This window comes from Leuresthes tenuis, unplaced genomic scaffold (genome assembly GCF_036924035.1).
Source record: "Leuresthes tenuis unplaced genomic scaffold, fLeuTen1.0.hap1 SCAF_14, whole genome shotgun sequence".
NCBI lineage: Eukaryota > Metazoa > Chordata > Actinopteri > Atheriniformes > Atherinopsidae > Leuresthes > Leuresthes tenuis.
In genome coordinates, this window is record NW_027325368.1 from 12,016,608 (window position 1) to 12,031,037 (window position 14,430).

General features: G+C 41.0%; 3 protein-coding genes across 5 annotated transcripts in view; 2 read left to right on the forward strand and 1 right to left on the reverse strand.

Moving 5' to 3' along the window:
* Positions 1–1,641: 1,641 nt before the first annotated feature.
* Positions 1,642–4,079, forward strand: iba57 (iron-sulfur cluster assembly factor IBA57). The gene is made up of 3 exons (XM_072364617.1): positions 1,642–2,119; positions 3,002–3,351; positions 3,492–4,079. Exons 1-3 carry the CDS (start codon positions 1,776–1,778, stop codon positions 3,881–3,883), a joined length of 1,086 nt encoding a protein of 361 aa, XP_072220718.1. The 5' UTR covers positions 1,642–1,775; the 3' UTR covers positions 3,884–4,079.
* Positions 4,080–4,127: 48 nt separating this feature from the next.
* On the reverse strand, positions 4,128–6,754 carry jmjd4 (jumonji domain containing 4). Its single transcript, XM_072364612.1, has 6 exons — positions 6,119–6,754; positions 5,866–6,031; positions 5,478–5,603; positions 5,103–5,370; positions 4,766–4,912; positions 4,128–4,660 (listed from the first exon to the last, which is right to left on the reverse strand). The coding sequence occupies exons 1-6, from the start codon at positions 6,369–6,371 to the stop codon at positions 4,325–4,327; spliced, it is 1,296 nt and encodes a 431-aa protein (XP_072220713.1). The 5' UTR covers positions 6,372–6,754; the 3' UTR covers positions 4,128–4,324.
* Positions 6,755–6,803: 49 nt separating this feature from the next.
* Positions 6,804–14,430, forward strand: part of snap47 (synaptosome associated protein 47) — a 43,474-nt gene continuing 35,847 nt past the window's right edge. The window contains exons 1-5 of one of the 3 annotated variants that reach the window (XM_072364615.1): positions 6,804–7,057; positions 7,175–7,696; positions 7,830–8,332; positions 8,591–8,721; positions 12,367–12,525. In XM_072364615.1, coding sequence (XP_072220716.1) covers positions 7,200–7,696; positions 7,830–8,332; positions 8,591–8,721; positions 12,367–12,513 — 1,278 coding nt within the window. In that variant the 5' untranslated portion in view covers positions 6,804–7,057; positions 7,175–7,199 and the 3' untranslated portion in view covers positions 12,514–12,525. Of the gene's footprint in view, positions 7,058–7,174; positions 7,697–7,829; positions 8,333–8,590; positions 8,722–12,366; positions 13,913–14,430 lie in introns of those variants that run through there. The other 2 variants (XM_072364613.1, XM_072364614.1) reach the window with 2 other exon arrangements.

The following is a 14,430-nucleotide window of genomic DNA, read 5'->3' on the forward strand; positions in this document are numbered from 1 at the left end:
TGTATTTCAAGAAGCTTGGAGAACTGTTCCTGAAGACTACTTAATGAAATTACAAGAAATATTGTCTGAAGAGGTTAAAGCTGTGTTGAAGAATAAAGATGGTCATACCAAATATTGATCATAAAATTATTTTTTATAAAACAACTTGTTTCGACTTGGGGTCCTCAAGATGACTGATGATGACCGGGAGCCAAAATGTATTAGTAAACAGTAAAGTTTAGACTATAGATTTTTTTCCCACTTCAAGCATTGTGGAATTTTGTGAAGTTGTTAAAGGAACTTGTGGACTGAAATAAACCTTGACAGAGGAGAAAATGCAGTTCACTCATAAATGTGTTGAATGTAAACAGCTGAAATATTCGACTGAAGTTAGTATTTCTCAAAATTGTACGACCTATGCTTAAGACATGAATGTACTGTACTTTTTATGTGTACACGTACAAAGAAAGCATAGTATCTTATGTGAATGAAACTGGGGCATAGCTTTTAAGCTCTTCTCAGAGTGATGTGGATTATTTTAATAAGTCTCTGGATCTTCTCGTTTACTTAAAGGGGAACTCCGATATTTTTAAACCTAGACTTTATTTCTGGCATGAAATACGTTTATCTACTCACCGAGAACAGTTTGGCGAAAGTCGACGTCCTTCGGAAGATATTTACATAACTCGCAATCCATATAATGGAGTGAACGGGCTAAGACGATGCAGCCTCTAAATAAGGCATTATCTGTCTTTATTTCACCAATACTTTAAGACGAATGAATGAAAAACATGTACTATAGCTCTGTTAGCTCATAGGTGCTGTTATGTGGCTACTTGCGGCTATAGGAGAGCTAACAGAGGGATTTCTACACAGGCACCCAACTGGGACCACTTCATCCACATGCCCCCGGAGCACAGTTTATTTACTCTGTGCTCTGTGACAGTTGGCTAACTTCACACGGAGTTTGCTACTGCTAGTTTTGTGCAACATGGCAGGATATTTATCAAATTTTGACAATGTGAACAACGACTTTGAGTAAGACGGACATTCTTACCGGAGCGAATGAGCTGTGCTGCAAGCATATGTGTTGATGAAGTCATCCCAGTAGAGGTGTGTGTAGAATTCCCTCCGTTAGCTCTCCTATAGCTGCAAGTAGCCACATAACAGTAGGTATGTGCAAACAGAGCAATAGTACGCGTTCGTTCATTCATTCGTCTTAAAGTATTGGTGAAATAAAGACAGATAATGCCTTATTTAGAGGCTGCATCGTCTAAGCCCCATTCACTCCATTATATGGATCACGAGTTATCTAAATATCTTCCGAAGGACGCCGACTTTCGCCAAACTTTTCTTGGTGAGTAAATGAACGTATTTCATGCCAGAAATAAGGTCTAGTTTAAAAAATACTGGAGTTCCCCTTTAAAACACATCTGGGTAGGCCATAACAACAAATACATTTTTACGTAAAATTCAGCATTTACTCTTCCAATTGCATCAACAAAGTTTTACCATGTAAATAATCTAACTTTTAGAAAAAGGGTTAACTTGTTTTCAAACTTAAAATGACGTCACAACTTTATAGCGTCCAGAATACGGAAATGTTTACATTCGTGTTAGCAAAACAGGGCTCACGTGATCCTCTATTATCGAGCAATGCATTGTGGGGCATCAAAATGGAGCCTTGTCTGTACGGATAAGTTATTATGTCCTCGGTTATGTAGCCTTCTGCGGCTGTTGTTAACAGAGTAGTCCATCATTTCTCAACGTAATACACTTTTTTGTGGTTGTACAGCATGAGGGTTTTATGCTTCGTCCGGGGAGCGTTCACTGGTCTTAGTTGTTTCACCAGGAAAAACACCAGTTTAAATGTTCAGTTTATCTCCCGTGCTCCAGCTCCAACGGCGATCCGAGTCAAGAGGTACAGCCAAGACACGAGTAAAAATGTCCCGAGACAGTTCGTGTGCTACCATCTCCCACAGAGGACCCTGCTTAAGATTCAAGGACAAGACACAAACCCGTTTCTTCAGGGCCTTATCACCAATGACATGGAGCTGCTGGAGGAGCCCGGACACGCAGCCATGTACGCACACATGCTTAATGTTCAAGGAAGAACTCTGTATGACATCTTGTTGTACAGGTAAAAATACAATTTATTTTACTATTCATCCGCTCTGCAGAAAAGACGAAAGCATTATCGACATGGCAACTGAATGTTTTGTATACAGACACTGAAATAGGGCTTGTTCACAGCTCGTTCTCTTCTTCTTCGTTGTTCTTTTTGAACTCTTCATTTGGGGTTGGAGCCTGTCTTTACTGACAGTTTGGTAAGAGACGGAGTGCACTCCAGACAAGTTGTCACTCCAGCACAGAGGGACATACAACCGCGCAGGCTGCCTACATTTCCAGAATAGAGTCAATAGGCTTTGGTAGGAAACTGGAGCATACACAGTCAGAACAGGCAAACGCCACACACTCTACAACTCGTCATTGTCACTTTGCGTCTCTTAAATGCTACTCTTGCTTTTTCTGCCTCTAGTCACCGTTTTATTAGTTTGTGGTCCTCACTTGTGTCTCTATTCATGTTGTCTATTTGTGTCTTATTTTCAGTGAGTTAGATCTTTCCTGTCATTGTCTCTCTGGATTATTTTGAGTCTCTGGAAATTGCTGGAAATATTTACCAGACCATAGGGTTTTGCGTTATTCTCTCTCTCTCCCCCTCTCCTTGTAGTCGACTTGAGTCTCTGTGGTGTGGTTCTTTGGGATTCTGTTAGATTTCATTTAAGGAATATCAGAAATTTTGAAAAGGAAAAATTGATTATGCCGATCTTTAATGCACATACACACTAGAAGTTGAATGTTGACTCAAACTCCCTGTACTGGAATTAGCACATGGAGCCTCCTGATCACATCTGTTTCCCATCATAGCTCTACCCAGGAAAAATAAGTAAAACACATTGTGCCTGTTTTATGGTTGATTCGTTTTTTTATAAGGAACTCAACTTGCTGTATTTCCTTTCAGTCTGAAAGAAGCAGAAGGGGGACAGGGTCTTTTCCTGGAGTGTGACACCACGATTAAGGACTTGATCTTAAGACACTTGAAGGTATATAAGATCCGCAGAAAGGTCAGCATCAGCCTTTGTCCAGAGCTCTATGTATGGTCGGTGCTTCCTCGGGAAAACAACTCGGATCAAGAGGCCAGTAAACCCGAGCTTTCTGTCCCTGAAAAAGCTCTGGTATGGGAGGCTGACCCTCGAACTCTACAAATGGGGTGGAGATTGGTGTTGCACAGTCAAGTTGACCCCTTGGATATTATTGCATCTTGTCAAAAAGGAGACACGGAGGACTATCACAGACATCGTTATGCAATAGGTATGACCAATTAATAATAGGATACAGTTTTTACCAGATAAAAGCTTAATGGGTTGGGAGATGTGGGTTTTGTCTGAGCCGGTGCACTTAAGATTTTGTAACAAGTTTTGTTTGTTCTTTCTGTTGTCATTGTTGTCTAGGACTTCCTGAAGGAGTTAAGGACCTTCCTCCTGGGGTGGCACTACCACTAGAGTCAAACCTCGTCTATATGCAGGGTATCAGCTTCAGCAAGGGCTGTTATATCGGCCAGGAGCTCACAGCCAGGACTCATCACACTGGGGTGGTTCGCAAACGCCTCATGCCAGTTAGACTGTCATCTCCAGTCCAAGACCTCGAGGAAGGAGCCGCGCTGCAAACGCAGTCGGGCAAGCCAGCTGGGAAGCACCGAGCAGGGGTTGCGGAGCTGGGTCTGAGCCTAATCCGCATGGCTCACGCCAAAGAGGCGCTAACACTCAAATCTTCTGACGACACTGTAGTCAGACTTGAGGCCTCTGTGCCAGACTGGTGGCCTAAAGATGTGAAAATAGACTGAGGAGGAGGATGTTTTGCAGCTCCCTGAAAAATGACATGCATCACATCTGACAGATTTTTCATTGACAGGACCCTGGAGAATGGAATGTTACATTGTCATTGCTTTACAGCAGTTTTGTCTGCGGTAAAACAACACAAAGTATTATTTATCACAGTGCTAAGCTATTTCAGAGTTGTATAATAAAAGATAAATCAACCCTGATGTGGCATTTGTGGTTATTCAAGAAATATGGAAAATAACTTAATATGTACAGTATTTTTTTTTTTTTAATTTATGCATTTGTTCATCCTTTCAGTGCAAAACCAAACATTTGAGACTTGTGGAAATTAAAATCAACCCAAAGTTGAAGCAATACCTTTTTCATAACCACACTATACAAATTGGCACTTTCCATTCAAACTACTCCCAGGTAATAATGTTGTTGAGACAGTGAGCATTTGACTATTCTTGATAAAGGAGATGCTGCCCCCTTGTGGACTGTATGGTGTCTCGGATTTGCTGTAATATGGTTTCTGGCTGGAAAGTCAATGTCGAATGATCAAGCCGCTTAAAGTCTTCATTGCACAAGAGGCACTCAATAATGTGAGCCACTCTTTGTAGGTCAAAGGCAGCATGGTAAGGTCCAAGTGTGGTCAAGGTCTCCGAGAGATTTTGTGGGTAATCTGAAGGATCGCCAGAGGAACAAGCATTCAGGAAAGCCATCCGGTTTTCAGCAACAATTTTCAAGAACGAGGCAAATTCCCTGTAATCAATACCAGAGCAGGCCTTCATGATGACCTGAAAGGAAACACACCCAACAATCATCACTCCATTAAGATACAGCCATAGCAGTTGCATATTAGTGGACAACATGCTAACTGAACAGTCTTCTGTGCGCAGTACCTGGCAGTGCTGATGCCATGAATCCATTGTGTTTCTCCACTCGTCTATCTCTTTTTGAACTGATGACAGCTCATTCTGAAGGAACTGCCACATGATGTCAATGTTACAGCCATTCAGCCAGTTATGATTAATAGAAATGGTGTCCTCCTGGAAAAGGACAATAAAATGCACCTGAAGATCACAATCCGATCAATAAAATCAATTTCCTACACCTGTATTGTCGGCCAATGAAATGAAAATCCTCGTCATTTTGGTATAACCTATCATTGTTTATTATATAATTTGGTAGACAGTTGTGCTGCAGCACAACTGTATAGATAATCTTGCCAGCTCTCACCAGATTATAAACTTGATGGTGCCATCCACTTGGCACAAAAATGATTTCTCCTGCCTCTTGAATGATCTCAAGAGGCTGACAGGCTTCTTCGAAGTGCGGGAAAAGGCCGCCGTCTTGAAGTTCCGCTGATGTGACATCGTAAGGGAGGTTACCGTGAGTGTCTCGTAAAAAGTCCTCCTGACCGGGAGGATACAGGAGCCATTTCTTCCTGCCACAGATGTTTGCAGACCAACTGTAGGAGCGGAACACATCTGCGTGGAATGGTGTCCTGGTGACGAAGAGCACAGTGTTATGTAGACAGAAAGAAAGAAAGAAAGAAAGAGAGCATCGTCATATGATGTGAGTTTTACCAATGTAAAGTTTCATTTTTCATACCACGAGCCTTTAGGTCCCATGTAGACAAAGCGGTAATCGTCCAACTCAAGTGTATCCCAGTATTCATTAAGCCAGTCAGAAGTGAAGAAGATGGGTGTGGTGTAAACATTATGCTCAGGAAAGTCCCTGTTGAACATTTTAAAATTCACAGATTATTCGGACATGTAATGTGTTATTCAATGGCCACGACACTGTTGAGGTTCATAATTGGAGACAACAATTAGTGCATCTAGAATTTCCTTGGCAATGAGACTAGAATCTCACATCACGTTCTTTTTTTTCTCGTTCTTTTTTTTAATCTAAATTATCTGTATTGCATGCAATCTGCACAATCCCTGAGAGAAACACCCTTTCTATACTTTGCACAAAACCAAAAGATGTTTAATACCTTGACATGTGCCAGTCTTTAAGATAGAGGCATCCTTTAGGTGACGAGTGTCCATTCTGGATGTATTCCCTCCAGTAATGTATAAATTCCTTAAATGGCATTACTTGTTTAGGGTTGGCATTGTATTCCTTCGCATTGCAATTTGCAACAGGGACAGGAGTCTCATCTGTAATGTGAAAAAAATAAAAACACACATACCTTAGCTTACATGACACTTGTAACAGGAGCTGTTATAAGTGAAAGTCTTATTTACCAAACTCTTGTAGCAGTTTCTGGAAATTAGGTTTCCCCTCCTCAGTCACCCACTGTTTTCTACACTTCCAGTCCTGTGTGAACCTTCTGGAAAACATGCACGGGTGATTAGGTAGCAGGTATTTCTTGAAAAATTTAGAATAGCTCAGCTCCTTGTCGATATAGTCCACAAAATGCGAAGACCAAAACTGCTCATACGACTGCCTTGGTATTTTGACCAGGCTGCTGCAGTTGCGGTACGCTTCTCTGTCCATGACGGTAAACAACAGCTCGAGTAGCTAGTTAGCAACCTTAGCTGTCAGGGGTTGGAGAGCAGGGACCGGAGAGGAAAACGGGCCGCAAGATAGATTTTTCATGAACATACATCCGCTCTCGTTTTCTGTAAAATAAAACGAAGCCTATTCGGGGTGGAAAATCATCATAATTTCATTTCAAAAATATTTTTTTCTCACATTACGACAGGTTGCCACATGACTCCTGCCTCCTCAGCGTTGCACGTATGATACCTCCGCGATTTCTGTATGTCTTTCGACATTCATTGACGCTTACATTTAAAAAAAATTAAAAAATTAGATTTCGCTTAATCTGAGTTATTTCAAAAGCACCCTAACGCAAATGGTGATCGTATACCCCCAAAGCTATGTGCATTGTGCTTGCAGAATTTTCCAGTCGGACAGTAAATACAGCCGTACTGGACTTGTACGTCACTTCCGTAATAAACACCAGTTTCTCAGAAGACTGCGAGGTAATGTAATGCTCAGTCCAACGATTAGACAATTAATGGTGTCTGGAATATATGTGATTTCATCAAAAGAAAGTAGGATATTACACTAGGGTTACTACAGTGTAATGACGCACTTGAAATGCGGATGAAGGACTGAAGGTGCTGGTGTGAACGCCTCATTTGAGTTTATATGCTGCTTGGATCACACTGAAGTAAGTAAGTTTGCTGCCTGAACACAAATCAGTTAGTAAAACAGAATCATGATGCAGCTGTATATTGGAGCCACAGCTGTGTTTACATCTGTACACTGAAGCTTATTTGCCTTTCTCCTAGGTGAATCTCTGCATCTCCTCTAAAAATGAGCCGGGACAGTCCTATCCACAGCTGGCCAGGCTCTTACTACGTCAACAGTGAGAAGCGGTGGGAGAATGGAACCCTGACCCTCACCAGAACCACAATGCGCTTTATCTCCAACCAAAACAAGGAGAGCCTCGTCAGCTTCCGTCTGTCCCGGATCATGGAGATTAAGATGGAGTCGTCTAGTTTCATCTTCAGCACCCTCACAGTGCTTGAAGAGGGCAATGTGAAGCACTGGTTTGGCTCCCTGAAGCCCAACCGGGTTGTGGTTTTTAATGTGTTGGAGCATTTCTGGAGAGAGCGCCTTCTTTCTCCCAGCTCAGAGGCTGGGCGGGCCGAGTGTCAGCCCTCTAAAGGTAGAGAGCTGATCAGCCTGGTGGCAGGTGCCCAGAAAAGACTGGAGGACACTGGAAGAGTCCTCAGCCACCAGGGTGAGCAGTTTGACGACATGATGCAGGGACTGGAGAAGATTGACTCTGATTTGGGCGTGGCTGATAAGTAATTATCTTAAAACCATCTATACATTGAGAATTTGCTCATGTCTTGATGGTATTGCATGCATCTTTTGTTAACTTGGCATGAAATATCAGCTACATCATCTCCTTCTGTCCCTGACTATTCTTTCTTGCAGACTTCTGTCAGAACTTGAATCTCCCCCCTGGTGGCCTTTTGGTAAGCTCCCCTGGAAGACTCAGCAGGAGGCCAAGGCTGAGGATGCTGCCAGAGCTGCAGCTGCCGCCTCCGCAGCCAGGGGGACCAGTAAAAATAAGGTGATCACAAGCATCCCAGCAGTAGTGTCCAAAGGTGGAGACTCTGATTTGAAGCCTGGATGCTTGCTAGTGCTGGTATCCTCACTGGAGGTGCGAGACACAAGCTGCCAACTCCTTCACCGATTTGAACGGAATGAAATTGATGAAATCAGGGTGCACAGTCCTTATGAGATTACAGTCAGACAGCGATTCATTGGGAAACCAGATATATGTTACAGGTTGCTGTCTGCCAAGATGGCCGAGGTGATGTCGGTGTTAGAGATGCAGTACAAAAAGAAGGTTGAGTTCACAAGTGAATACGCAGCTTTCAAGGCAACTCCACTTTCATCTCCATGCGACAAAGAAGACACCAACTGGAATGAAGGTGAGGAACATGCTTGGTATGAATTTGACCACTGAGAGGCAGTATAGATCCATGTTTTTAGCTCTAAATGTTTGGAAGTGCAGCCACATGTAAAAACATTCATCATGGCTATTGGTTTTTCTCTCTGACTGAAATGTATTTTGATGAGTCACTTCACCCTTATTGCCTCAGTCGCTGTGCCGTACTTTGTGTTGCTGTCTGGTTTCCTTATAAACAACAAATGCACTCTGCACTTTTTCACCTTCTCCACCCAAATAGAGTCAGGTTTTCTGCAGAGGTGCCAAGAGACTGAGCTCCCAGCGGAGGTCCCGGCAGGAGAGCTGTCCCAGTTGCAGGTGCAAGTCCTCCAGCCATCTGTCAGTCAGGCTGAGGCCCAGGAACTCAAGCAGGTAAGAAAGCTGGATTTCCATTGCTGCCATGAGAGTATAACTAAACTATTGAGGCATTGAAATGGCTCACATGTATATATACAAGGCAGGTAACAGAAGTAAAAAGGCTACACGTGCAGGCCACAGACGGCCTCAAAGGATGTTAGTCGTTATCGTAAATAAGCTAATGGTTTCAGCAACGTGTATTTGGATATTTCCATTCCAAACCACAATTTGCCGTAATGATTTTTATTTTTCACCCTGTATGTTTAAAATGTTATTTGGTGAGACCACAAACCAAAGTCCATCCTAGTTTTAAGAGAGGAAAAGAAGCATGGTCAGTTATTTGGTCAGGCCGTGCAGTGCCTTTCCACTCAGAAGCTCGCAACGTTGGGAGCTGTTACAGACATGGTCTGTGGTGGCAAGACCTACACAGTGACGCAAATTCAGACCCATAAGTCTGATGATTTTTTTTCTGTTTGTGACTCACTGTTCCTGGTTGCTTAGACTAAGATATTTCATGTAAAACTTGCAGCATGCTACTTTTCCTTTACATACAGAACTGAGACTAATGAATGACTGTTACTACATGAGCTAAAGTCTGATGATAGTTCATGTGATACACGGAGACAAAAAGAAGAGGTACGCAAATAAATGTGGCACAGGTGTGGGTTAAATTTGACTGGGACGGGTGGGGGACTGAGTGGAAAATCTCAGCAAGTCCAGAGCAAATGTTGCAGAGATTTGAGTTGTAACATGTTACCACTCCGGACCAACTTTAGAACATTTTAAAACTTAAGTGCGTGTGCGCACACTTGATTTATTCCCACATCAGATCATTATAAATCATGTATTAGTTAACCAGTGCATATCAAGCATACTTAATTTGTACACCCATGACTTGCAAAACCAAAAACACAAGGAAAACATAGAAAAAAAATATATATAAATAAAAGTTCCAGGATAAAGAGGGGTAACAGTTAAATGTTGAAACCCACTTGTAACTTTTACTAATTCCGCGCAGTTTTTCTGTGACACATATTTGTTGCTGCACATTCACACTTTAGCTACTTGGAAGTCCTTCCTTATACTTTACAATGTTTTGTAAACACTTCACAGACGATACCTCTGTTGAATCATTGTCACCACTCTCTGTAATACATATTGTTGATAATTCCACATAATAACAGTAATCACAGTGTTATCGCTTTTTGTTGGGGTAATTATTTTTCTAAATAAATCTTCCAAAGCTTTACCAGCACTGGGACAATCACAAAGCTTGGCTTGTCTAGGCCTTAATGCAGTGCTGCTTCAAACACCCTGCTCTAAACACCATTCAAGATCAGAATCTACTGTGAGACAACTTGTACAAAGGGCCATTCAGCTTCATAGGCCTGTTGTAAATATTTCTTTTTGTCTCAGCTCTTTAATGTCAGCCCAGTTTCACATCACATTGTATAATGGCTACATTGGTCCAACATTGTAGTGTTACAATAAAGACCGTAAAATATGAGATTGCTATATTTTTTGGGCTACTTTTAGGGTGGGACTTAACGTCCCGGCAGTGTGACAGGATTTACGCACACTGGGGCTTTACACCGTGTTATTAATGTCACGAACGTTTGTATGCAAACTCAAATCTCATATACCTAAAACACCTCCATAAACAAGCAGTTTTTGCAATGCAAAACCTAACCAAACAGCGGGTTGATTTACAAGTCTCAAAAATACCAGAAAACATCGGTCACAAGTGACTAAAAAGGAAATAGAGCTGAAATTGCAAAACAAAACTTTGATTGCAATCAGAAACAGTTTTGCGCTGGATTTTTTCCCAAGAGTTTCCTCACCTCGAAGGAAAACGTCATGAGCATAACGAAAGATACGAAGGAGAATTGAAGAAATGTCAAGGACTAACATAAAGACAGCTGCGATGCAAAAACAATCTGCCTGCAATAACACTAAGCTGTGAGAGAGTGAATGTGAGTCTGCGCTGGCGTAACTGCAATGTAAGCCTGAATGGTGGTGCTGCAAGGAATTGTGGGACAGTATTGCCTCCTTCCCTTTATAAAATATGCTTTAGTCTTACATAGGAAAGGAAGCACTGAATCATCAGCAGCTTTTAACTTGGCTGCCTCTCAAATATGTCTCGATCATTTCATTTATTTAAGGCCTTCTTAAGCGATGAAGACAATTTAACTGCATCTTAAGTCAAGAAACAAATGCACCAGGTGGGATGCAAACTTCCGTCTGCTGAGTGAAAGCTTGGGGTTCTTATTCCAAAACCCCAAGCTTCCTGGTTGTGACTTAATCTGTCTGGAAGTAACATGGCATTCAAGTGATGTGAATGCAGGTTATTAGAAAACAGGCCAAAGAAGAAGAAAAAGAAATGTATCAACATTTGAGGAAATATGCTGGAAAATTAGTACATTTGGACATTGTAGACCAAAATCATTGATTTTTGCTTGAAGTTTGAACATTTTACTTTTAGTAAAAGTACTGACTTGTTCACTCATAATATTGATTGATTGATTATGTATTTTATTTATTTTATGTCTGTGTTTCCTGCATGTATAATAAGTGGCAGTTCTGAAATGAACCCCACTAATGCATACATTTGGAATTTTAGCTCATACATTTTTCTGTTAGCTCCAGCCTAAATGTTTAATTTTAGGATTTTCTACATGACTGAAGTTCTGTATAAGCAAAAACTAAAAATATTCATTTCCTGTGTTTGTTGTTTTTTTTTTTTTTTACTTTCTTCTGACACACTGAAGCTCTTGTTAATGTTAACTGCTCGGTGTGATTCAGTCGTGTCATCCCGTTTCAAATAGTGAGGTCACAGACCTGAGTGAGTGAATGCAGTTGTTCCTTGTTGTGTATCGACATACTCTCTGTTTTTCAAACTGCTGCCTGTGGCTGTTTTAGTGTAAAGTTTGAAATGTCCACAGAAACCAGCCTGTGAAAACTGACATGATGTCAAGCTAGTGTGTGAGCTTGGTTTGTATGAGCATGTGTAGCGTAAAACGGGTTTAGAAACCAGGGTGGTATGGTTTGAAGTGAGTGTTTATTAGGCTTTGCTTGGCACATTGCAGTATATTTAAGCTGTCCCATTAACCATAACATACACAGTTGTTACACCATGGACATGCAGCCTAGTATTCCTTTAACCCGCTGAAAGCAAAAAACAAACAATATTGTTTCTTAATGGTCCCAGGAGTCAAGTCAAGACTTCTTTCTTAGTGTATTCTCATGTTTCTTTCCTGCCTACTATGAAATATTATCACATCTGCTACATCAATTACTTTTATTGCATCGCAGTTGGTGTTGAATTGTAATGTTTTCTTCTGATCTACAAACATTAAGTAGCGGGGTGTTGTCCTTGTGGGTAAAATAAAGAAGGAGAGCTCTGAATTAGACCTTTTCTATTCCTCTAACACACTCACTTTTTAACTCAATGACCCCTGTCTTTAAACCTCTGCACATATGGTCAACATGTTCCACCCTGAGACTGCTGATGCAGTTTTAATATTCAATCGTCTCTTATTTGTGTCTTGTTCCTTAGTTACCCATGTTCACAGTGGGTTGACATGTGCTGTAATTAATTATTCAAACAAATGATTGCCTGTCTCTTAATCACGGTATATATATATATATGTGTGCGTGCAGATGCTGATGCAGCTGAAGAACCTTGCACTGGAGGCAGAGACAGAGCTAGAACGGCAGGATGAAGCTCTGGACGTCTTGACGAGCTCAACGGACCGAGCCACCATGCACATAGAGAAGCACACGTGCCGCATGAAAAGGCTGCTGTAGTCCTCACAGTTGAGAAGATGCATGTTCCTCGTGAGAAATGCACTCCATGCGTTATCATGGTCCACATCGGACCGGTGCAGTTTGAGAAACACAGAAAAACATCAGTAAGAACTTGCATACAGCTCACAGGACTTCATTATATTCGGTGATATATTTGTGTGGGTTAAAGTGCCAGATTATCTAAAGAATTATCTAAACTTTGACTGTCATTGTCAACTTAGCATTAGGCTTATTTGGCAGTGGCAACACACTTTGAAAACACATTGTAGGAGTTTGAATAAGGCAGAAATACATGTGATTATCTCTTATTTCAGGTTGTGGAAAACATGTTCTCTCTAAAAACTGACCAATCGGTATAGCCATGATGCTTACTATCACAGAGGATAAAAAAAAATGTCCCCCTCTCTGCTCTAAGTGCCAGGCAGTGGTGCTCGTGGCTTGGTGCAGCCAGTTTAACCCCACTGTTGCTGTGGGAAGCCAGTGGGAGAAAGCACCCATGGGTCAGTGCCCTCCACTCGTAGTGGAGTAGAATGTATCCTCAGTGCATGTCAGTAGGCAAAAGTAGGCTGAAGATTTTTATCAGTGTCAGAGAGACACACATAGTTTACATCTTCTACAACTACAGTTAAGAACAAAACAGTAGGCAGAAGAATTGAATACCCAGTGCATTTATTCACTCTCCACAAGCTGCATGTTGTTTCCATAGGTTTTACTAAACGGCAGATGTAGGAGTGAACGATCACATTGATATCTGTGTCTCTAATGATGTACTGCTGTTATTCCCTTTCGTGTTTCTCAGGTCATATGGGTCATTTATCCTCTCTGGTACAGTTTTCCTCTGGCTTACTACTGCATGTCTCAATGTTATTGTACTGCATCAAGTTAGACTGTCCTGTCATAATCAATATATAACGAAAGACTGTAAATGTGCAACTAAGTTCTGGGGCTTGTCATATAGAATAAAAATCACTCCTCTGTGTTCTAAACACTATAGAATACGTACTTCATCCACTGTATATGACTTGTGAAAGGTATGGCCACTGTACTATTCTAGATCTGTATCAATTGTAAATAACTGACAATTATTCTAATTCTGTGATTTAATTATAGTTCGTTATCATTGTGACAAGCCAATAGATGAGTGGTTCTAAAATTGAACTGTGTGGGCGTTTGTGTATTAATTGCTTTCTCTGTCTTTATCAATGACTGTTAAAAATTGTGGCCTTGGTGGTATACATCTATTTGTTTATTTATATAATTTTCCTGAATAAGAGTGTGCCTGAGGCATCTTTTGAACCACTGCATGAGGTATATCTGTACAAACGTCTTAAATGATCTCTGGTCGTTTTTGCCAAGGTCTGCTATTGTATATTGGACATAAGTAAATGATCATCTTTAGGGGGAAAAACAGGAAATCTCCTTTATTCTTGCACTGTAAAGTCTGAATGAGTTGCTATTCATCATCTAGGACATTGTCGGCATTTAAAATCTGTTATAGCACAATATGTACAATTAAATCCGTATTAAAATAAAAAAAAAAATTGAATCAGAGGGACAAACTAATAAACATTACTTATGGCTTTAAATAGGCAACTGTTTGTTAACATGTTTGTAATGTTAATCTTCAATGGGTATAATATTACCAGCTCTGACTGGGAGATTGGTAGTGGTTTCATTTCATGAGATTCATAGTGGTATTGACTACATTGCACTGGGATTATATGTATCTCTGGATAGATTTAGTCATTGCAGAAGCACTGTGAATGATACAGTCACAAAATATTACAGGAGTATTGTTAAGACAACAATGAAGGAGAAGTTTGAAAACAGCAATGGTTCGAGCCAGTTAGTAAAAGTCACTTAAACAGTGGCACCAACAGGCTTTTTCGCTCAGATTTTTGCCAGTGTGCCAAACAT

Coding starts and splice junctions, on each gene's coding strand:
- jmjd4 (XM_072364612.1), bottom strand. CDS start 6,371: ATGGACAGAGAAGCGTACCGCAACTGCAGCAGCCTGGTCAAAATACCA. Junction 6,032..6,118: donor GAAACTGCTACAAGAGTTTG/GTAAATAAGACT, acceptor TTCACATTACAG/ATGAGACTCCTGTCCCTGTT. Junction 4,913..5,102: donor ACCATCAAGTTTATAATCTG/GTGAGAGCTGGC, acceptor GTCCTTTTCCAG/GAGGACACCATTTCTATTAA.
- iba57 (XM_072364617.1), top strand. CDS start 1,776: ATGAGGGTTTTATGCTTCGTCCGGGGAGCGTTCACTGGTCTTAGTTGT. Junction 2,120..3,001: donor TATGACATCTTGTTGTACAG/GTAAAAATACAA, acceptor ATTTCCTTTCAG/TCTGAAAGAAGCAGAAGGGG. Junction 3,352..3,491: donor CAGACATCGTTATGCAATAG/GTATGACCAATT, acceptor ATTGTTGTCTAG/GACTTCCTGAAGGAGTTAAG.